The 23,830-nt window shown below is 44.2% G+C and overlaps 1 protein-coding gene across 1 annotated transcript in view; it reads right to left on the reverse strand.

Moving 5' to 3' along the window:
• CASQ2 (calsequestrin 2) overlaps nucleotides 1-23,830 on the reverse strand; it is a 63,486-nt gene that overhangs the window by 36,334 nt on the left and 3,322 nt on the right. Inside the window, exons 2-3 of the mRNA XM_015066101.3 lie at nucleotides 3,984-4,068; nucleotides 1,136-1,236 (exon numbers count right to left, since the gene is read on the reverse strand). Of these exons, the coding sequence (XP_014921587.1) occupies nucleotides 1,136-1,236; nucleotides 3,984-4,068 (186 nt within the window). The remainder of the gene's footprint in view (nucleotides 1-1,135; nucleotides 1,237-3,983; nucleotides 4,069-23,830) is intronic.

The raw sequence follows: 23,830 nt of genomic DNA on the forward strand, positions 1-23,830 counted from the left end.
TTCTGGCCAATGGCTCTTGGGGTAGATTTGCTAAAAGCTTTGGGAAAGTTCTCCTTTCTTTTAAAGAGAACAAAGGAAGCCAGATCCTCCCTGCACCCCCGCCCTTACCTCCCATTGCATATGAATGAGATGTGAGTATCAGCTCCTGCCACTGGCTTTCTTGTAACCAACCTGAGAAGAGTCAGCTGGAGGACAAAACCAACACTCTGAAAAGCAGACTACCTGTGATTTGTCAATAAGTCTAAAATCTGCCCTCTCTCTGTCCTTCCATTTGTGCTTCTAGGTAGCTGAATTGGGTTTCCATTACGTGCATCTAGAAGCCTCCACTTGGCTGACAGAGATGGGCCAGTGCTGGGTTGACCCAGAGTTTTCTGTTGCCTCCTTCACATTTTTAGGGCTTGTAGGTATGGGTCCATGAGAGAGCCGAGAGACTCTTGGGTGCTTTTTTGCAGGAGGTGGCCTTCAACTCTCTTTTGACTCACTCTTTCTGGGTTTTTGAGGCCGTGAGGAAAAGGCCACAGGCCACTGTGCACTAGCTGGTAGATAGGAAATCACCAGCGTAGACGTTGTTTACCTGTACAGGTATCTGTTTGAAAGCATTCGACTTCACAGCTATTATTGAAAGTGTGAGGTTATTTATGGATAACATTTTTATAATGTCTGTTCCTCTATCTGCCTGAGCATATGGATCTATAGTGTCGTGCTTCTGTGGCTGAGAGGGAGTATGATATCGGGGGCTCATTAGTCCTGCCACCCTCAGCTGATTGTTATTCTATCTCTAAGTGATTACCCACCTCTCTTTCCCACTCTCTCCAGAAGCCCTGGAGCAAAGCCAAGGGGGCGTCAGGGGCTCCTGGTGTATAACTGCTAAGAAAACTAATGTGTTGCCTACACGATCCCGATTAGTGACCCTCTGGTCACTAATAAAACAGTTTCTAAGGTAACTTAAGGGCCAGCTTCCCAGTAGAAAATAGCACTGTGAAGTAGGTACTCCCAGGTTTTTTGTGAAGCATGAGGAAACTGTCTTAGACCAGGACAGATTATCCAGCTTCTCTGTTTTTACTTTGGGGTTTTACATCCCCCTGTAGTTGAACCCAAACAGCTCCAAGCAGGGCCACTGTGCATAAATTCTTACGTCCAGGAGAAACTCCACCAGGACGTCAGCTGCAAATTCGCCATCAAACTCAATTGTGCGATCGCCCTTAAGAACATACAGACTTCCTTCTTCATCAAAACCTGGAAGAAACAAAGAGTCCCCAAGACAAGGTCATCCTGATGCAAGAAAAATCATCCCCCGGGCTGAAGTCTGGCTCAAGATCTATGGAGCTAGCATTAACCTCAGGATCAGTTCCCCTTGAAACCACCCCTGTAAAGGACACCCTAAGTACACATTTAAATTGAAATAGTCAAGAACCACTGGCCCCACCTGGACTTTAACTTGATAGAAAAATCGATTCTCTACCCTACCACTGCTTTCATTTTCCAAATATGCTGCCAACCTCATTCTCCCTATAAAATGCTTCAGTGCCCACTTGACTCCTTTTAGCCGGGCATTCCAGTCCCTCCATGAGCTAGTGCCAATCCTACCCTTCACATTCTCCCTTGGGTAGACCCGCTCTCTTTGTGTGCTTCCCTCCTTCTTGCCCTCATGCTGATGTGAAAGAGTGTGTAAAGGAAAAGCCACAGAGTGTGGTTCTTTACACAGATGTTCTCCTGGTTCCTCAAATTTGGAGTGACCTCCAACCCTGCTCTCATCCTGGTCAGTTCCTTTGGATCTCGGCTTAGGACTCATCTTTCCCAAGAAGGCCACTCCAATCTCTCTCACCACCATTACTCTTCTCTCAGCTTCATTTACAGGTACTCACTGGAACAGTAAGGTCTCCAAAGGCAGGACAACTGTCACTTTGGTGTCCCCAGAAGCTTGCACAGAGCCTGGACACATCAGGCACCCCATAAATGTCCGTGGCCAGGATGAGCGGCTTGCTTTTCTATCGTGGCTGAATTTTGCACATCTTTTCCCAGTTAGCTGATAATGCTGCAAGGGAAAGTTCTGCCTCTTCTCTGCCCTCCATTGCTGCTGGCGTAATGCTATGCACTTTAACAAATGTTCGCTGGAAAACTATGTTTCCCTCCAGGAATGCTAAATAACCCAGGCTGGCATTTAGTCTAACTGCATGGCATCCTTAATTCCTTAGACAAATTGTTTTCAAACTCTCTATTAGCTGGAGAATGCTTTCTCCAAAGGAACTCTCCTGTAGAGCCTCTAGAGAAGAGGAGGCTGGCCCACTGCCTGCTGTGTCCCAGGGCACATCTGAAAAACCCCAGACACATTCTGGAGCACCATTTGTAAATCTAAAGGGTCAAGGTGTCAAGTATCCTTGAGGCCAGCAATGACCAACAACAACGGGTAACTTGGGAACATCAGCCAGTGTCCTGATGTTGGAGTTTTCTCTGAGTGAAACCAGTTAGGAGACTTTTGTAGTAGTTCAGGCATAGCCTGATGGAAACCAAACTCAGGCAAACGGAAGGAAGGATGATGAAGAAAGAGCAGGTTCACAAAATACCACTGTCCTGTAAACTCTGAGAGTCAAACAGTCCAAAAGAATCTGCTCCAATTCCTCCAGGCTGAATGTAGAGAAAAGTTCGTTTAGATTTTTCAAGCTCTGTCCACTTGAGGATACCCACTGGTCCACTCTTATAAAAGCTTGTCCAGCATTTGCCTCCCACCGCCCTAAATTCTTAGATCACTGGAATACTAGTATTTTCCCCTAATTAAATTTACCGGAAATTCTCTCAAATTCAACTGTCCATGAAAGCAATGGGAAAGAAGACTAGGGTATCAATAGAATCTGGGGGCAGAGAAACAAGTCATTAAATTGTTTTTGACTAGGGAAACAGTTTAACATACTCTGTTCCCCCGACCAAAGGGGGAAAATATTCCTTAATTTATCCCCAGGGAAAGAGATACCCCAGACATTCTTAATAATCTGCTATCGTTTTATAACCATGAGTTCTTCTTTGTGTCTAACCTAAATACAATCTCATAAAATTTAAATCTTAAAAAAAAAAAAAAGCTGGTCTTCTTGAAAATAAAATAGAGAACAATTGTTTGTAATGCTCTAAGATAATGAACCTTCGTGTACCTGAAGCCACTAATCTTTCTCCCCCCTGCGTTTACTACCCCAAATCCAATTAACCTTTCTTCAAAGGTCCTGTTTTATAAGCTCCTGCTATATTTAAATAGCCATTCTTCACTGGTCATGCAGAAAAGGCAAAATGGGCAGTACATGTGTGTGGGTATTGGGAAACCAGAGGAGCTACCCATATTGTCTCTCCTTGGGATTAGGGGTGTGAGCGTCTTAAAGTGCACTTGAACTTGAGCGTGATGTATTGACACAAGAGATCACAACACGCACCGTGTGGTCACTTAACTATGCTGCGTCTAAATCCTCCCTCTCGCCCTTAATGATAATGCCCAGCTGGGGTTTAGCTTTGCATTTAGAAACCACTGGGTCCCCAGGGTCACTACTATTAACGTTATCTTGTGTTGGCTGCTTCAGCCAAGAGATAAGGAAATAATAGATGATGGAAGAAGAGATTTGCTCTCTTCCAGAGAGATAACCATGGCAGTGAGATGAAGAGGCTAGGCTTTTAGCCTGTTCTAGGAGCTGAAAAGAAAGGTTTGACTTCTTTGATGTCAATTTCTATGGTGATACAAAGATATATTTGATGATTCATGTGAAATCATTCAATTCAAGATATATTTGATGATTCATGTGAAATCATTCAATTCAATTCAATTCATTCACTACTTTCATGAAACTCATCCCCAACCCAAGACTAAGGTGTGCAGAATTGTTTTGTATTCATTGAAAAATAGTTCAGTTACCATACAAGAAGAAATGAAACCGTAGTTTTTTGTTTTTTTTTTTTTGCAAGACACATTTGTTTCTTCCTGGTATGCCTAAAGAAGTCCCACTTACCCAGTTTCTTGGCAAGCTTGGCTTCTTTCTTGGCATCCACCATCACAAAGCCTATATCTTTATGTTCCAGGACCTGGGCCACAAGCTGAAGGGAAAGACAAGCCAGACAGTAAGGGGACCAAGGGCAGAAAGATGGTACAATATGTTACGGGATAATATTCTGACATAACGACAAGAAGATTGTCCTCCATACATCCTGTTACTCTGACAATTCAAGCAGCAACAAAGAGATTCCATGCCATACCCCCAGGAGAAGGATGGTTTAGCAGAATGCTGAGAACCTAGGAGAAAAAATATGAGGACCAGACCTAAGATACAGGATTTGGAAGTACATCCACTGTCTCACACCCTCCTCTGCCCTTGAGGTAGATCAAGTTTGAACTGAGAGAAAGAAAAATCATAAAGGAAGCAAGGAGTATTTGGACAACCGCAGGTACATGACAATGGGCCCAGAGCCCTTCCCTTGCCACCAACCGAACATGGAGTCAGATGGGGACACAAGATATCACAAGGCACATTTTGTGGTCACTTAACCATGCCTCATCTAAATCCTCCCTCTCATCCCTGAAAAAGCTGAGGAACCTTAAAATGAAGGAGACCTGTATCCCCAATACTCAAGCATGGTCCCTGGGTTCCTTCAGCCCCTGGGCTTGTGGAGTTGAAATGCCCACCGGGTGTATCTGGCCAATAGACCCAAGACGGCTTCTGACACTTTCCCACAGCCCACTGAGAAAAAGAACCAGTAGAGGACCAGAATGGAACCATCAGCCCCAAAAGTGAAAAGGGTGCAGCAGGGTCCTAGGTGGACAGATGATTGGACACCAGCACAGGACTGGCATCACGTTAATCTTCCTGAAACTCAGATTTAAGGAAGCAGGGAAACCCTCAACTGACTGAGATCTATGTCCTGCCATCTGGTGAATGGGAGCTTAAATAGAACAGCGAAGGAGATACTAGAGAGATCATGAAACATTAATGTCACTTTTCTTTAAATTAAAAAAAAATGTTTATGTATTTATTTTGAGACAGAGAGTGAGAGCCAGAAGGGGGCAGGGAAAGGGGGAGAGAGAGAATCCCAAGCAGACTCCATGCTGTCAGCACAGAGTCCCACATGGCGCTCGATCTCATGAACGGTGAGATCATGACTTGAGCCACTATCAAGAACCGGATGCTCAGGGACGCCTGGGTGGCTCAGTCGGTTGAATGTCTGACTTCGGTCAGGTCATGATCTCACGGGTTCGTGAGTTCTAGCCCCACATCCGGCTCTGGAGCCTGCTTCCGATTCGGTGTCTCCCTCTCTCTTTGTCCCTCCCCCCCTCGTGCTCTGTCTCTTTCTCTCAAAAATAAATAAATGTTAAAAAAAATTAAAAAACAAAAAAGAACCGGATGCTCAACCGACTGAGCCACCCAGACACCCCTTTCTTTAAACTTTTTAAAAAAGGTAATTATAGATTAATGTGCAGTTCTAAGAAATGATACAGAGATCCCTTGCACCTTTTAGCCAGGTTCCCCCAAAGTAACATCTTGCAAAACGATAGTGCAATATCACAAACTAGACATTGGCTTTAATGTAGTCAAGATACAGAACATTTGCATAACCACAAGGACCCCTCATGTTATCCCTTTATAGTCACATCCTCTTTCTCCCAAACTCATCCACTCCCTAAAAAGATTTCTATAACCTTTTCATTTGAAGAATGTTACCTAAGTTCAATCACATAGTATGTAGCCTTTTGGGAGTAGTTTCTTTAACTCATCATATTTCTCTGGAGATTCATCCAGATGCTTATGTATATCAAAAGGTCATTTGTTTTTTATGTGCTGAGTAGTATTTACATGGTATAGAAGTACTACAGTTGGTCAATTATTCATCCATTGAAGGACATCTGGGTTGTTTAAAGTTTGGGGCTATAATGAATAAAGTTGCTATAAACATTAACGTACAAGCTTTTTGTGAAGGTTGGTTTTCATTACTCTAGGATATATGCTCAGGAGTGTGGTTTCTGGGTATAGCAACTGCATGCTTAATGTTTAAAGAAACTGCTGAAGTGTTTTCCTGAGTAGCTGTACCACATGACATTCCCACCAGCAACGCAGTGATGAGCTGTCTCATTCTTCCACCTCCTTGCCAGAATTTGGAGTTGTCACTATTTTTAATTTTAGCCATTTTTACAGACATGTAGTGATATTTCGTTATGGCTTTAATTTGCATTTCCCTAATGTCTAATGAGGCTGAACATTTTTTTCATGTGCTTATTTGACATCTATATGTCTTTCTCCATGAAATCCTTATTCATGTCTCGGCTTATTTACTAACCAGGTTGGTTTTGATTGTTGAGTTTTGAGAGCTCTTTTAATATTAGTCCTTTTTCAGAGATGTGGTTTACAAACATTTCTCCCACTCTGTAGCTTATCTTTTTATCCTCTTAATAGGGTCCTTCACAGAAGAAAACACTTCAATTTTGATGAAGTCCAATTTATCGGTTTCTCCATTTATGGATTGTGCCTTTGGTGTTAAGTCTAAGAACTCTTTGTCTAGCCCTATATCCTGACGTTTTCTCCTAATTCCTTTTCTAAACATTTTATAGTTTTAATTTTACTTTTGGGTTCATGAACCATTCTGAGCTACATTTCAGTAACGTGTGAGATTTATCTTGTTCTTTTTTGTTTTTTGGCCAGCACCATTGTTGAAAAGGCCATCTCTCCCCCATTGAATTGCTTTTACACCTTTGTCACAGATCATTTGACACAATTATGTGGATCTATTTCTGTTTTCTCTCATATGTCTGTCAATATCACATGGCCTTGATTACGGTAACTATATAATAGCTCCTGAAGGTGAGTAGACTGCCTCTTCCCACATGATTCTTCTCTTTCAAAATTGTTTTAGCTAGTTTAGTTCCTTTGCATTTCCATATAAACTTTAGAATAATCTTGTATCTAATTATAAAAAAATATTTCTAGGATTTTCATTGGAATTACATTGAACCTTTTTTTTTTAATGTTTATTTTTGAGAGAGAGACAGAGCATGAGCAGGAGAAGGGCAGAGAGAGAGAGGGAGGCACAGAATCTGAGGCAGGCTCTAGGCTCCAAGCTGTCAGCACAGAGCCTCACATGGGGCTCAAACTCACAAACCGCAAGATCATGACGTGAGCTCAAGTCAGATGCTTAACCAATTGAGCTATCCAGGTGCCCCTGCATTGAATCTTTAAATCTGTGTATTAACATGGGAAGAAGTGACATATTTACTATGTTGTCCTCCAACTCAGGAATATGGTATGCCTCTCCATTTATTTAGATCTGCTTTGGCTTCTCTCATCTGCATTGCATAATTTTTAGCACACAAGATGTATGCATGTCTTGTTAGATTTATACCTAATTATTTAAATGTTTTGAGTGATTATTAATAGCATTTTAAATTTTGGTGGTCATGTGCTTATTGATGGTAAATAGGTATATAATTGCTTTTTCTATGTTTATCTTGTATCTTGCAGCCCTGCTGAATTATGATTAATGCTAAGAGGTTTTTGTTTTGTTCTTTGCAGATTCTTTTGGATTTTTCTATGTAGACAATCATGTCATTCACAAAGAGGGACAATTTTTTCCCCATATCTGTATGCCTTTCTTTTTTTGGGTTTCCTTATGGCACTGACAAGAGCTTCCAGCATTATGTTCAATAAAAGTGGCAAAAGCAGACATCTACGCCTTGTTCTCAATCTTAGGACTTGGTCTACTTTTCCTTTCCATTCTATCAGTTTTTGCTGCACACATTTTGCAGTTCTGCCCCTTTGTGCACATCCCTTTAGTATTTCCTGTTTTCTCTGTGGAGTGATCCTGGATCTATTTGGCTCTGCAGTTTGTGCTATAAATCCCTCTACTTCTTCTTCTGTGGTTGCTTCTCTCATTTTCGCTTCATTCCTACATCTGCCTTCATTTTTCCCGGCATCTCTGTCTTTTCCCTTGGATTTCCTTTCCTCTTATAACTTCTTTGAGGGCTTTCTTTGCCTCTTCACTCTTCCTTGCCATTTTCTTTCTTTCTCTCTGCTGCTAACTACTTCTGTTCCTTTAAAGCTAAGGATATTGGTGGGGAGCACAGAAGCTGCTCTGTGGAGTGTCCCTGGTGACCAGGGGTGGAGGGGCAGACAACAAATGGCACCACCTGCCCCTAGGGCAGTTTTCTCTCCTTTCTTGGATTTTGGCTGAGAATAGGGAAAGCAGGCTTTGGATGAAAGACATCATTATCAGTGTTTATGTTATGACTCATCTTGAGCTTTCCTGCAATACTTAAACAGGCTAATATTTCTGGAAAGTCACTTGGCTTTAGCCTATTGCATTCAATTCATTAGACAAGGTCGTTTTTGAAAGAGTTTTCTGGCTTTCATTATAAGCCACTCTGTCCTACTTAGTGCTATCAAAATGTTGATTTAAATGCCCCCTTGTCTATCATACAAAGTTAATAATGATACTATTAAGTTTCCCTACTCCTACCGCAGGAGCCGTTAGCAGTGGCTCTTAAAGTATGGCATGCATTTAAATCACCAGTTAAAATGGGGCTTCCTGAGCCTCAGCACCAGAAAGTAGAGAACAGAGTTGGGTGGGGCTCAGAAATTTACATTTTTACAAGCCACACTGCCACATCTCATGATTCTGACACAGCAGATTTCACACTACACTCTAGAAAGCACTGCCATAAATGATTGTCAGTTGATCCAAAAGTGATACGGTGTGATTTTTTTCACCTGTGACCCTCAGGCCCACGTGTGGCTCTGTTGACCCCTCTACCTCAGGCATAGGAGAGACATATTAATAATAGTAAGAATATAAGAGATTAACTATGAGAATGAAACAGAAGTTTTAACTGACCTCTCCTAGGTATATGCCACCATGTTTTGTTGGGTTTTAGGCCGATGCAAAAACCCAGGCATGAAAAGCATGGCCTCCAATTACTTTATTGATATTTGTATGTGACTTTTGAACCTATATGAGTGAGAGGTGCTATCTCAGATAAGCTGAGTTCTGTTTCTTGGGTTTCCTGTTTAACTAAGCATAGCTGGTCACTGTCCTAGGATCGGATGGATGGACAGAGCCGGCACTCACAGATGGGCCAGCAACCCGTGCTAGCTGAGACCTGCCCACCTCCTCCTTGGCGCAGTCCCGGCAGTGTCTGTCACTCTCGCCTCCCACCCTGATTAGGCCCAAAGCCTCCCCACTTGAGCTCTGTCATCGCTCCCATCAACCCTCGCAAGCACCCCTCATGGGCTGAGCCAAGGGTGGCCAGGGCTGGCAGCAACCCAAGAGAGAACAGTGAAACTGGGTTGGGGGAGAACGTCTGTGGTGAAAGTCCGGGCCCCCCTGGGCTGAGTCCTGACATGACCCAGTCTCCCCAGGACCGAGAATCCCTGCCAGGCTGATGGGGGCTGGCCGGACATCGTTTGCCTCTCGCACTTGGCAACATCTTGCGTCGCCCTTGCTCCGATCCTAAATCTCCAGCTCATATGTTCCTTTCCCCACTCTCCTGCAGCCCAGCTCACTGCGCTCTCTCAGCTGCTGCCAGCCTTGGCGCCCCTGGCTGTAAAGCCAGCTCCAGGCTCATCTTTCACTCCAGCCTCCTTTCTGTGAATTCCAATAGCCCATGGCAGGGGCGTGGCTCTCTGACACTTATTTTGCAGTCAGAGTCATGTCTGAGTCTCTCCTGTTTTGTCCATCTCTCCTCCCTAAGAGGAAGGACCCCATTTTGTGCCTTGGGTCTCTCATCTAGCTCCTTAGAGATACTCGGCATGCTTTGGATGAATGGATGGGTGGGCCCATGCACTTCATAAGTTCAAGGGACTGCTGAGCCAAAGTGGGAAGAGGCAATTGTCACTAATTACAGTGATTAAGAGTTACAAACATGAGGAAGAGAAAAAAATAGAGTCAATATGTCTCCTAAATTCCAAGAAAACTGGAATACTCTCATCCCATCTGACTGCAATTTTCTCCTATTGACTTATCATCTTTCCCCTGCTGGTTTTGTTAGTTTGGTTGGTTGGTTACTTCTCTGTTGTCTGTCCTAGAGACTGGGGTCATCTCTTATTGGTTGGCATATGCAGTCCTGGGCACTGGTGCAATGATTATTCTTTCCAGAAACATTAGGATTTGCTTTGACCACAGATGATTCTATTTTTTTTTAATTTAATTTTATTATTTTTTTATTTTTTTAAGTTGGCTTCACACCCAGCACAGAGCCCAACACGGGGCTCAAACTCATGACCCTGAGATCAAGACCTGAGCTGAGATCAAGAGTCAGACACTTAACTGACTGAACCGTGCAGACACCCCAGATGATTCTTTTGAGTACAAAACTAACTTCATAAAAAAAAAAAAAGTTGTACTAAATAATATGCACAATTCAGTGTAAATAAGCATATATGATAGTATACCCTTTCTATCTTTATACTGCATTGTATAGATATTTATTACACCAGTGTTACCTCTGTATTGATGGAATCAAAGTAGATCTCATCTTTAAATGAATTAATGAGTCTCTTCTTTAAATAGGTTATCCCAGTCATTAAGAATACAGCAACTTGGCATCAGCGACCTGGATTCCTGACTTGGCCCTACGTGCTGTGACTCTGCTATAAAATATGGATGATTAGAGCCTATTTCACAAGGCTGTTGTAAAGATTACGTGAGATAATGCATGCAAAGTTGTTGACACAGCTTTGGGCATGCGGTAAGTGCCAAATAAATGTTATATTTTGTTCTTAATATTATGACAGCTGGATAAGGTTCTGGACCTTGTGCCAATTCCAAAGGATCAAAGCCGACTGGACTGGAATGGAAAGAAAGCAAAAACTATGAATTGAGGACCTGCTATGATCAAGGTACGTGCTAAACAAAAGTGTGTAAGACACGTTAGAGCATCAAGGACCGTGTGATTTCATTAAGGGAGAAGCTAATGAAAAATTACCTGGTAGGTACTAAAGAAAACAAGGGTTATAGAGACTTAGAGCTTGTGAGCAGGGAGGTCAAACCATGCAGAGCCTAGTGGAGGCTGTGATAAGCAGCGTGGATTTAACTTCCACACACTCAGAATGAACTCTCAAATCCCTAACGTGGCCAACAGGGCCCTGCCCAGTTTGGCCTGCCTGCCTCTCCAACCTCATTTGGGGCCACTCAGCCTCTTACTTAATACCCTCTTCTTCAGTTCCTCAAAACGTCAAGCTGTCTCCTGCCTCAGGAGGTCTTTGTACAGGGTATCCTCGTTCAGCTGTGTCCCCACGCCCAAGGCTGGGCACCGGCCGCAGCTGTCTGCCAGAAATGCCTGGTTCTAGTCACACAAAGGCACGGAATGTGCCCTGCTTCCACGCCCCCACCCCTCTTCCAAGAAGAGCCTTTCCTTCATATTTCACCAACTCTTACTAGCCTTTTTTTTTAAATCCTTTTTTTTTTTAATGTTTATTTATTTTTGAGAGAGAGAGAGAGAGAGAGAGAGAGAGAGAGGCAGGGGCAGAGAGAGAGGGAGACACGGAATCCGAAGCAGGCTCCAGGCTCTGAGCTGTCAGCACAGAGCCCTGATGTGGGGCTCAAACCCATGAACTGAGAGATTACAACCTGAGCTGAAGACGGACACTTAACCAACTGAGCCACCGGGCACCCCTATCAACTTCTACTATCCTTGAAGTCTACACGTAAATGTCAGTTTCTCAAAAGGCATCCCCTGGCCCCCAGTCTGAATTGGGTGCCTTCTGTACTCTTGTCCAAGGAAGCCTGGGCTTCTCCTTCATACCTCTTTCTCAGTTCATAAGCATACCTCAACCTACACAATCATTTGTCTATACCTACTCATTTGATAGCCTGTCAGCTCTCTGTCCACTTCTGTTTTTCTCCCCATACTCTCCTCAGTATAGTACCTGACCAGAATGGATCTCAAAAAACATTAGTTCCTTGCTTTTGGTATGATCTCATCTAAATGTAGAATCCAAAAACAAAACAAAACAAGTGGGGTGGCAGGGAGGGGGGTGGGTGAAATGAATGAAGGGGGTCAAAAGGTACAAATGTCCGCTAATAAGACAAATAAGTCCTAGGGGTGTAATATAGAGCATAATGGGTATAGTTTTATATATATATTACACATATTTACATATATATTATCTATGTTTATATTATATGTAATACTATATTGTATATATATAATACTGTACTGTATTATATATATAATACATAATATATATATAATATATATATAATATATAATACAATACTGTATTGTATGTCTGAAAGTTGCTAAGAGAATAGATCTGAAAAGTTCTCACAAGGAAAAAATTAGCAACTATTTGTGGTGATGGATGTGTTAACTAAACTTACCATGGTGATCATTTCACAATATGTACATGTATCAAACCATTATATTGTATACCTAAATCAAATATGATGTTATATGGCAGTTATATCTTAATAATAATATATCTTAAGATTAATATATCTTAATAATTGTTTCATTGAATATTTTCATAAAACAAAAATAAGATATATTGAAGTCATCTGGTTACATTAACTGATGGAAGTGTTATATTACTGAATTCATCTGTAAAATGAAAATATGATAAACACTGCCATACTTTTCGCCTATCATTTAAATCCCAAATTCATAGGATATCACATTCAACTCCTGATTTTCAGGAAAATCTATTTATACAGCCAAAATCTGTTCTGAAAAGTAGAATGGTTACTGTCTTTTGTATCTGCACATTGAATGTTACTATTTCACATCCATGTTGCACATGAAGTAACCTATAAACTGCAATTTTAAGGGACTATGGTAGGTACCATCTTTACAATATGGTGCACAGATTTCTAAATTAAGCACTTTCATATGGAAATTGAGATTTCTGACTTTCCTTGAAGTATCAGAAGAGCTAGAACTACATCTCTACTTTTTAGTAGATAAAAACACCATTTGTTTTTTAAGTAAATGAACGAACGAAAGAGGAGGCTCCTTGGAAAAGGAGAGGCCCACTAGACTTTGAACAAGGAGGAGTGTGTGGATAGGCAGAGGAGAGCAGTGAGGGCATCTCAGGAAGACAAAATGGCAGAAGTGGAGGTTTGGAGATGCAGACGTGCAGAGTGAGTGTAGAAGAGGCTGACTTACTTGAACAGAAAGCTTAATTGAGGGCACTGAATGGAGTGGTGTATTTAAGGTACACGAGAGAAAGAGTGTAAAGGATGTGAATATTAGGACGAGCAGTTCTGAGTTGGGGGTGTTTGGGTAAGAGAAGGATATGGCTAATTTGAGCTTGAGGAGGGTTGATCTGAGGGCATAGCCCGGAGAGACAGAAAGAAGAGTGGAAAGGAAAGGTGACCAGCTGAGAGGCTGATGCCATTGTCTGCATGGGAGATGACTGATCTCAGACTGAGGCAGCAGCAGTGGATGGAGTGGTGATGCCACAAGTGAAGAGTCCATCAGACTGGCCACTCTTCCATGGCTTTGGAGAGAGAAGGGAGGGAGACCACACAAAAAGAGGAGGCAAGATGACTCCAGGGTCTCCAGCCAGGGAACGGGGTGAAGGACAAAACAATGGCATCAGGAGGGCATGCCAGAACCGGAGGCAGGGTTCTCAGCTTGGATTTAGATGCAATGTGTTCATGGCAAAGTCCAGCCAAGAGCTTGAGGTGCCAAGCTGGCGCTCAGGGGGAGAGGGCCCAAATGGAGTGGTGGAGGTGAGAGGTGGAAGTTTAAGGGTGGGTGGCATCTTCAGGGACAACAGTGGGTAAGGAAACCACAGGGTCAAAGACTGACCACCTCATAGGAGGCAAGAGCAGGAAGAGAGAGGAGCCTGCTCTGGAGGTGGAGAGGAGTAGGGGGCAGAAATCAGAAAAGGACAGGGAGCGTAGTGACTCCAAAGTCATGAGAGGAGAGTGGCTTGAGAAGAAGCAGGTGGTCAGTTCGAATATTGCAGGGAGGAGTAACAGACAGTAGGACCACCATGAGGTCTCCTATCAGGACTGGTAAGTCACTGGTGACCTTTTAGAGAAGAGCTGGGCCAGGAGCCAAAGCACTGGGAGTTAAGCATTTGAGTGGGTGGCAAGGACATGTAAGAGCAGGTGTGGATCACTTGTTTAAGAAGTTTGCCCATGAAAGGTAGGAGAGAGTGGCACAGCAGCACTGGGGGGCACGTCGTGTGGGGTACGTCCCGTGGGCCTCAGGACAGCATATGTGGAACACCAGGGCCCCATATTTGTCCCTCCAAGTCCAGTCCCTTTGTGGCATGCCTCAACTCCAGGGACAGATTGAAGAAAGCTACATTCACACTGCATTTCATGGTCAGAGGGAAGGTGGGGAAGGCATGGGGTAGCAGAGGAAAGACAGTGGCTCCATTAAAGGGAACTGAGTGTGTGTGGGGGATACCTTCTGCAAAGTCAAGAATCCGAAGAAAAGGGAGGACTGAGGAGCCTGGGGAAAAGTATCACTGATCTTTGCTCCAAGTGAACGTCCCACAGGCCAGTCATTAAAAATACCCTGGCTGCAATCCTGTTCTTCCCATGTAAGCCAAGAAGCAAACTGTTTTCACCCACTGTCCCTGATACCATCTGGCAACGTGTCAAGCAATTCAACAACTGTGTGTCCTCCCTTGAAACCGGAGAGCTGATGTTTATCCCCGGTAATCTCCTGTCACTTTCCACCACCCTCAAATGAGGCCCGGGCTATGTATAGCTGGGCATTGCATGTGATGTCTCCACGCAGGGGCAGGCAAGGGAATAGAACAGCTATTTTATGAGAGTGAAGTAAATATTGGGGACTGTTGGGGCTGGAATGGGTGGCCTCTGATTATTGGGGTAAGAGGGAGGCTGTTGACTGTTTTATTGGCACTGTGAGGCTCTCACTTTGGTCAATGCCAGGGAAGAAACCAAGGGCCAAGGCTGTGTGTTTTACACTCTACCATGTTGAGAGCAGTATAGCAACTATAATAAAAGTATCACCCATTGGGTGTTTGTTCTATGCTCCAAGGCCTTGCATGAATTATCTTATTGAATCTTCCCCAAACCCACATAAGAGTAGAAGTTTGCAGATGAGGAAATGGAGGCATAGAGAGGTCAAACAACTTGCCTAAGGCCACACAGTGCTTAAGTAACATAGCTGGGTTCCCGACCTGACACCGTGGCTCCGGAGCCCCGGCTCTCACCCATTACATTCTACTCCTGCACCTGGGTCTTAGAGAAACCCAGGCTCCAGTCATCAGCTGTGAGACTCTGAGCAGGTCACATCTTCTCCCATCTCAACTTTCTAGTCTACAGATGAGCTCTCATTCTTGTAGAGGTTACATGGGAGCAAGTGCTTAAGGAAGGTTTGTTCCCTCTAAAGTCACTTGGGGCAACACCATGACATTGAGCTGGTAGTTAGTGAATCCGAGCCCACATCAGCATTACTTGGAGGAAGGTCTCGTGAAAACACAGATTTCCTGGGCCCACCTCAGAGTTTTTGACTCATCAGGTCTGGGATGGGATTTGTGACACGCACTTGCATTCATGATGAGCAATGCATCCCTGGTGACGCTGATGCTGCTGGTCCCAGGCCCACACGTTGAGAACCACGGCTTACAACGGTCTCTAACCTATAATCACAATCTTTTATCACATGGCATCTTGCGATGTCCATACAGACTGAATGAGAAAGGCCAGGTTTTTCCCTTTTCACACTAAAAACATTGCTGCAATGGAATTTTTTTAAAAAAATGGCGTTGATTGACATGGGACCAGGCCGCGCCCTTTAACCTTGTTCTCAGTGGGGTTCTGTTGTGCCCCAGAGGCTGTGAAAATGACATCTGGCAGTCCCGGACCTGACCTCTTCTAGTAGCTCCCTCCTCAGCCTGCCTTATAAGGGAGTCCCACAAAGTAGTCACTATGTTCTGGAAGCCAGAGAGACACCAGCCCTTTTCTTTTTAAATTTTTTTTAACGTTTTTATTTATGTTTGTTTGAGAGAGAGAGAGAGAGAGCACGAGCACAAGAGGTGGGGGACAGAGAGAGAGGGAGACAAGAATCTGAAGCAGGCTCCAGGCTCTGAGCTGTCATCACAGAGCCTGACGCAGGGCTCGAACTCATGAGCCATGAGATCATGACCTGAGCTGAAGTTGGACGCTTAACCAATGGGGCCCCAGAGACCAGCCGTTTTCTAACTAAAACTTCCATAGTTTGGTGCACCTCATCCAAAAACAAACAAACACACACACAATGCAAGAGGTGCTTCAGCTGACGGAGAAGCTTCCTAAAGATAAAACAATGAGCAGACCAGGAACTCTTTGACTTGTCGCTCCCAGAGCGCGTGGTGAAAAGCAGAAGAGAAGCCTGTTGCTGCTTGGCTGAACCGTATCAAATGTCTGACCAGTGTCTGTTCTGCTAGCATCTGCTAATGACAACAAATAGCATGGATATGCAAAGCTTGGGGACAGCAACATGCTCTCACGTACCCAATAGTTTCAAGAACAGCCCTTTGTTGTGTGCCAAACATGTGCCAGTCGCCTTACACATCCCCTTGTTTCTCTTTGTAAGAACTCTGTGCTGAAGGTATTGCGGTTTCTAATTTTACAAAGGAAGGCTGGAGGAGTGAAGTGACCTGCCTGTGGTCACACACTAGTGCAAGGACTCCAACCAGGTGTGTCTAACTCCGAGCTGTGTGCTTCTCTGCCAGGGGATATTGAGGGCTCCCATTTATGTGTTGTGTCCACTTTTTTCTTTGAGTCTGGGGGATGCTCTCATTGTCTTCATAAATAAATCGGGTGAGTATGGTCAGATCCGTTTGGTGTCCTGAGCCAACTTGGCCGTGTGTGTCGGTGTGAGGTACAGGCAGGTGAGCATGTGAGGGAGTACCTGTTGGCTCGCCTGGCCCGCCTCCATGCCCAGCACACAGCAGATGGTGAGGAGAGGCCGGTCTGGCGTGGGGCACCGGGCAGCAGGCAGGCACTCCTGGAACAGGTTCTGCGGGCACTCAGAAGCGGGTCTGGCCGGCCCAGCCCAGCACACTGCAAGATGGCGCACTGGCCATCTTCCTGCATGGCTGTCCAAACAGAAATGGCTTATCTGGATAAAATCACATCCAGTTTTCAGAAGAGGGAGCCTCTGAGGCTTTTTTGTACAGACTCAGTACTCTGGACGGCTGGCTTTCTTGGTGGAAGAAGTCATTGTAGATGCTAAGGCCGAGCTGTCAATTATACAAAAATCCTCCACACCAACCACTGAGACTCAAACTACAGGAGAGCGGGGCTGCTGCTTTTAAAGAAAAGCCGAGTGATTCTGAAACATTTTATTTTTGACTTTTTATTTTACTGCTTTATCTTATGATAGTTTTATAGTGGTGACTTTCATGGTATCTCACGTCTCCATTTAAACATGTTTAACTTTGGGAGAAGGTCTACCTAAGGGATTTGATGGCCAGACTTGAGTAACATAGTGAGAGAAGAAACTTCCAGTGGTTTAGAAGTTCTGAGTCAACAGTGTGTTTTCCATTTTGTGAATCTCTATTCCATCTCTTTATGGAAGGAAGAATTTCACTGTCGTCAACTCAAGCCATGATCTTATAATAGCACTTCTGTCTTTCCAACATCTGCCCCTGGGAAGTGCACAGCAAACTCTCATCAAATATTTGGGCGGCACTTGGGCTCTAAGGAGATCTGCAATTTAAGAGTGGGCATGGTTATACATCGTGGGAGAGAGGACTGGCTTTATGTGAGGGTTCGTTCCCAAAGCCAAACCAAAATAAGCCTGACCTCATCCAGTTTTACAGAGGGCAGCAGGTGCAAGTTTGGAGAATGCCATTTTTGGGCAGTGAACAGTTGGAAGAAATACCTGAATCCTGTGTGTGTTGCTATTCTCTGCCCACAGTTCCCACATCATTCCATCTGTAGATTTACTCGACTCCAGCAACTTAATTTTGCCTTCCTCTCCTGGGGTTTAGGAATGCAATCCTGGGGACATTTGCCAGTGCTAAATAGGTTTGAAGGCAGGGTCAGCCTCACAGAGCCCAGAAGTTTCTGCCCGTGCTGGATATATAGTTGGGACTGAGAGTCCCGTGGTTTAAAAAAAATCAGTTTTACCCCTATGTCAGTGGGATTAAGCAAAGATGACAAACAGGTCCCTGAATCTGACAGAGTCAACCTAATTTTATACTATTCCACTCAACGCTTTTTTGGAATAAATTTAATGTTAAAAAGAGATCAAGGACAAATATATTTTCAATATAGGCAACACATTTATAATTGCTTGCCTTTCCCTCTCTTTCCATCCATCCATCCATCCATCCATCCATCCATCCATCCATCCATCCAGTGTTTTCTGGATTTTTATTAAATCCCAAGTAGGTGCTAAGCATTAGGCCATTTGCTCACACTGGTCATTTTGGTTCAACATAATCCAATTGTACAATTAAATGTTGCTCAAGCATGGGTGAGAATCCAGAATACAAGCTAAAGACTCTTGTCCCTTTTTAAGTTGGCCTTGCTTACAAACACAAAGCAATCCCTTTCAGCTGTTCCTTGGTTTAGTGGAAGGAACATGTCATTTGGAACCAAACAGACATGAATTCAAATCCTGATACATGCTCTGCCATTTTATAGCTTTGTGACCTTGGGCAGTCTACTTTCAGGATCAGTTCTTTGCACATGATGTGAACAAATGTTGTTAAGAGTTAAGTAAAGTAACATATATAAAGCGCCCATACTGGGTACGCTTCATGGTAAATTCATAACAAGTGCTATCTCCCTTCTCCTCCTTCTCTTCTGTTCACTTAACATTCACTCAACAAACACCACTGAGTGCCCACCATGAGTCAGATGCTAATGTAGGTGCTGGCATACAGCAATGAAGAGAACATTTTGCCTCTGCCTTTGTGGATTTTACATTCTCTAAGGGCGTCACACAACGGGCACCGTGCCAGCAAAGCTCTATGGAGAAAAGACAGAATAGGGAAGACAAGTCAAAAGGAGTGCTCAGAGAGTGCTCTGTGGAGGAGGTCAGGGAAATAACTTCTTTCATAAGATGCCATTTAAGCAAAGAACTAAAGTTCTTTGAAGGTGAGTTCTTAGCATTAATGAAAGAACATCTCCTTAGCTGTAAGGGGCCATGCCATCTGCATTTTGTAAGGAAGCGGGTATGAATATTTGATGGATCAATGAAAGGGTGAATGTTTCTCTTTGGGGAGCCATGGGCTAAGTTTCACATTATAGAACACTCACGAGTTTGCTGTAACCAGTTTTCTCATAGTTTTCTGTTAAACATGGTAACACCTTAGTATCCCCTATTCTCTAGGGTTCTCTGATTTGTCATTTCTTGGCAGAAAAGGGCAATGCAACACAGCAACCCAATAGATGTTTTTCATCTTTCTGAAGGTAAATGCTGGACCCTGACTGAAGATTACTTTCTGATCTGTCCTTAGAAAACCCTGTAACTCAAAGGGAAACCTCTCAGGTAGGGTAAGGCTTCCCATGAGCCCAGTCATCCCCTTTTAAGGAGGTCCAAAGTGTGAATCACTGACTGTCAGAGAGGACAGTGGGAGTGCACTGGGAGGCTTGGGTGAGACCCAGAGCAGATTTGAATCCCTACAGCCCCAGTAACCAACTTATCCCAGCAGTTCAAACCAGAGGTGTGCTAACCGGTCCAATAGCACTGGAGAGAGGCAAGAGACAAAGGGTCAAGCAATCACAACACGATTCTGGTCATCTAGAAAATTTCTCTAACCCAAGAGGCCAGTACTATGCTTTGGAAACTTTAACATGCCTATGAATCACTTGGGAAATGCCATTTAAATGCAACCAGCACCCAGGTGATGTCACTGGAACTGCTCTGGGTTCCACATTTTGAGCATCAGGTCTCAAGTGCCTGTAAACTTGGCTGCACACGAGAATCACCCAGGGAGCTTTTAAATTCTGTAGTACATAGATATCATCTCTTACCTCATCATCAATGAAATCAGGATCTGGGGGGAGAAGACCCAGGCACCAGTATTTTTAACAATTCTGTGGTGATTCCAATATGCAGCCAAGGTTGAGACCTATTTGCAACCGGCCAAGAACACGGTCTAAATTTCGAGCAACAGGTGAAGAGAATTAGCAGTTGATAAGCACTGGGTATATATTTCAGACCCTCAATTAGGCATCCTACATAGATGAACCTCCTAAACAGTAATCAGCATAACCAAATAATAATACCTGATACGTGTACAGCTTCTTATAATGTTATGAGAAATTTCCATTCACCTGCTTTCATTGAAGTCTTCTCATTCACTGATAGAAACTACGCGACTGGTTTAGCAGAGGAGCAAAATGTGGGGCTCATCTGTGACTTGCCCTGGATCCAAAAGCAAGTGTCAGGGAATTTCAGCACTCTGAACTCCAGTTGTCTGCTTTTCCTGAGCATGGCTCCCTCAACTGAGGTCAGATGTAAGGGGACGGCCATGCTCAGAAAGCGCACATGAGAGTCACGTCAATGACACTGGGCACACTGGAGGGTCTGAAGAGGTTGTGCTCCCAACCGAAGATATTTCACTGATGTGCAAATCGATTAGGAGACTAGGTTCTGAATAGAGAAGGGAGCTCGGTCTGTTAGGGACCTTGGTAGACTCAGAGCAGCAGCAGCAAGAGATTTGCATAAATAGTGGCAGAACCCAGAGGCCAACATGGCCCAGGATTCTGATCCTTGATTCTGCTACAGATGGTGGAACCGGCCTCCCCCAGCCCCACAGGGCCTCATGCATAATCTGTGCCAGAGTCACCATCTAAAATTATTGGAAAATAATCTGCTTACCAGTCCTGGAAAATTGGTCATAACAACAGGCTGTCTTCTTCCTGGTGGATAGGCCATTTCCAATAATTTTATGTGACCATCCTGCAATCAATATCTAAGAGGGCCCAGGACAAAGCCACTAGGCAGGTTGTGTGTGGATGGCAGCAACTTTCATGTGGTGAGTGGAAGTCGGACTTCCATAAGCAGGAAGAAGAGAAGGTCCCCAGAGGGGGACACAGAGGAGCAGCCTCGGACCTCACACCCCAGCTGAGGCCTGTTGAAAATAACAGGAATACCAAGTCAACCTGGCATGAAACTACCAGGATGGTGTGGCTGTTCCTGCAGGACCCTGGGCTGCCTGCCCTAGAGACTGCCTAAGGGACCTAGCTCCCCCTCAGCAACTGAAGCAGTTTTCACTGTTCACAATGAGGAAGTCACAGCTCGTTCATCACTCGTTCACTGGCTCATTTGTTCATTTATTCATGCTAACGTTACTCAGAGTCTGGTAAGAGCAGTGGGTATTTGGTGAATTAATATTTCTGTTCAGGGATTCACGATACTTATTTTCATGTTCCAAATCGCTCAGTAATTTGCCTGAGAAGATCCCCCAAGGCTTCTCCTAATCCAATAAATATATATCGGTTATGGGTTGGCCTGTTTGCATGCTCCCACAAAACACATGTACACACTTAATAGTATCAGCTTTGAACATGAGGGGTGCCTGGGTGGCTCGGTAGGCTGAGTGTCTGCACTGTGACTGAAAATGTGGAAGGGGCCTAGTTAATAAACGGTGTTGGAGAAGAGGCTTAGTGCATCAGGCACGGACTTGGCAAAGCCCGGGAGAGCAGAGGGAGAGCTGAACATGGGGAGGGGGTGCTTCAAGAATCTGTGATCATGGGCAAGCCACTCGTCCTCTCTGGGGCTTAGCTGCCTACGAAAAAGCAACATGGCACCGTGTCACAAATCCCGAGCTCTCTGAAAGTGGCCTGGTGTCCTCAGTCTGTGAAGTGATAGGGTTAGGCTGGGGCCGTCTAAAATCGTGACTCAAGAGTGGAGTGCAGACTGCAAGTTGCCGGTATTTGTGAAGTACTTCCTGTTTGCCAGAAGCTGTGCTCTTGCCAAGCCACCACCGCCGTCTCCACGTCACCAACATGGAGCCCGAACGCAGAGGGGCATCTTCCTTGGGAACGGGGCCCCAGGTCTACCTGACTCGGAAGCCCATGTTAGAGCACACCACTTCTCAAGTATTTCAACCCAAGACAGATGGGTGATGTTGGAGGACTTTCTGTGACACCCTTTCTAGAGCGTGTGATAGCAGCAGTAACTTGCACAGCAGTTTCAAGGGAAAAGTAGAAGCAAGAAACAAAAGGACAAGGAGGAATCAAAATCACCGGGCACGTCCTCCTCCTGTGCCTGAGTCCGGTGAGGCTAACAGAATCTGGCTGCTGTGGTGTAACTCAGTTATGGTCTGGGCTGAAGCTGAAGGAAACAGCATGCAGCATGGCAACTCCCTTTATAATTGTGTTGACACCTCAACAGGAAAATGGGGGAAAGGTACCGAAAAATAATTCATGGGAGAAAGAAATATAAATGGCAGATAATTTTATGGGAACATTCCATCTCGCTAAAAATCAAAGAATTTTCATTAACACTACAATGAAAACCTCAACAGACAAAGATTTTTAAAACTGAAAATTGTGTCAACATCCCCAAATGGACAACTTATCTTAAGAATATGCATGGTCATACCATGGAGTGCTAGGCCAGCCTTAACACTGTTTGTCAAGAATATTAAACTCTTTCGTGACACAAAAATACAATGTACTGAAGTGAAAAAAGCAGGAAACAAAACTGTATAATTGGTATAAACCCACTGAAAACTGTACGTTTACATATAGACAGAAAGTACGGGGGAGAAATCTATCAGAACGTGAACCGTGTTGCTTTCTGGGTGGATGCTTTTATTGCCTTCTTTTTCCTTTTCCATATATTCCAACATTTCTAAGTGAGCATGTGCTATTTTGTGGATAAAATGCCCAACCAGGAATCGGGATTCCCAGCTGCGTGAGTCCTGTCACTACAAAGCCACGGCTATGAAGTAAAGGTTCAGAACAATCTAGATGGTGTTCAAAGAGAACGTTTCATCGAACATGGCATCCATTCAGCCAGCCTCTACAGAACTTCTCTATTGAACTAGCTACCACGCACTGCCCCTGGTGCCCTCCAGAGCCAGACCCCAGCCAAACTGGAATGCAGTTTGAGCTCGGTGTCACCTGGTGACATTTAATTTGCCCTTTTTCTGCCCAAGCTTTTAGTGACTTTCTATTCTTTCCCTACTCCTCTTCCCTCTTGTCAAACCCTGTTCCCGCACGGGACTCAAACGTGGTCAGATGTAGGTAAAAGTGACTGGCAACATTTTAAAGGACTGCTACTCTCAGAGGGGCTTAACTGTGTTTGGAGAAAAATCCTTCCCTAAAGGAATGAGACCCTCATGGGCAAATTTTAGGAAAATCGGGTGGGAAGATCCCTGAGGGCTGTCAGAATCCTTGCTCTTGCGGTTCCCTCCCCAGCCCTTGCTTATTGGCCTGGTAAATTTTCCTCATTTTCACAAACCAGTTCTTCCTTGTTATACCTTCCGTGTCTCTCCTGGGAAGCAGGGCCCTTGTTCTTTGTGCTCTGGGAGTACCTTCTAAGTTGCTCTACTCTTAACAGTGACCCCATTGCACTATAGTTTTTTATTTGCCCTTCTTCCATAATAGGTCAAGAGCCACTTGAGGGTCTCATTTTCCTGTGTCCACAGCATCTATCCCAAGACCTAACCTCTAAGTAACAGACAGATGACTGATTGATCAGCATTCAAGACCCTGAGTCAGGGAGTGACCTGCTCACCCTGTGGAGGAGGATGTTTCTGGGCCATTTTTCTTGTCATCCCTTAGAACGGTGGGCAAAATATACACATGACCATAGTTCCTCTGGGTTTTTAGCAGAATGGGGTGGCCCTTACATGACAGGTCATGAGCTCCTAATCCCTAAAGATGTCTCAGGTGTTTCAACTGGGGGGTAGCAACTAACAACTGTAGAATGAAATCAACT

The sequence above is a fragment of the Acinonyx jubatus genome, chromosome C1 (assembly GCF_027475565.1).
Source record: "Acinonyx jubatus isolate Ajub_Pintada_27869175 chromosome C1, VMU_Ajub_asm_v1.0, whole genome shotgun sequence".
NCBI classification, from domain to species: domain Eukaryota; kingdom Metazoa; phylum Chordata; class Mammalia; order Carnivora; family Felidae; genus Acinonyx; species Acinonyx jubatus.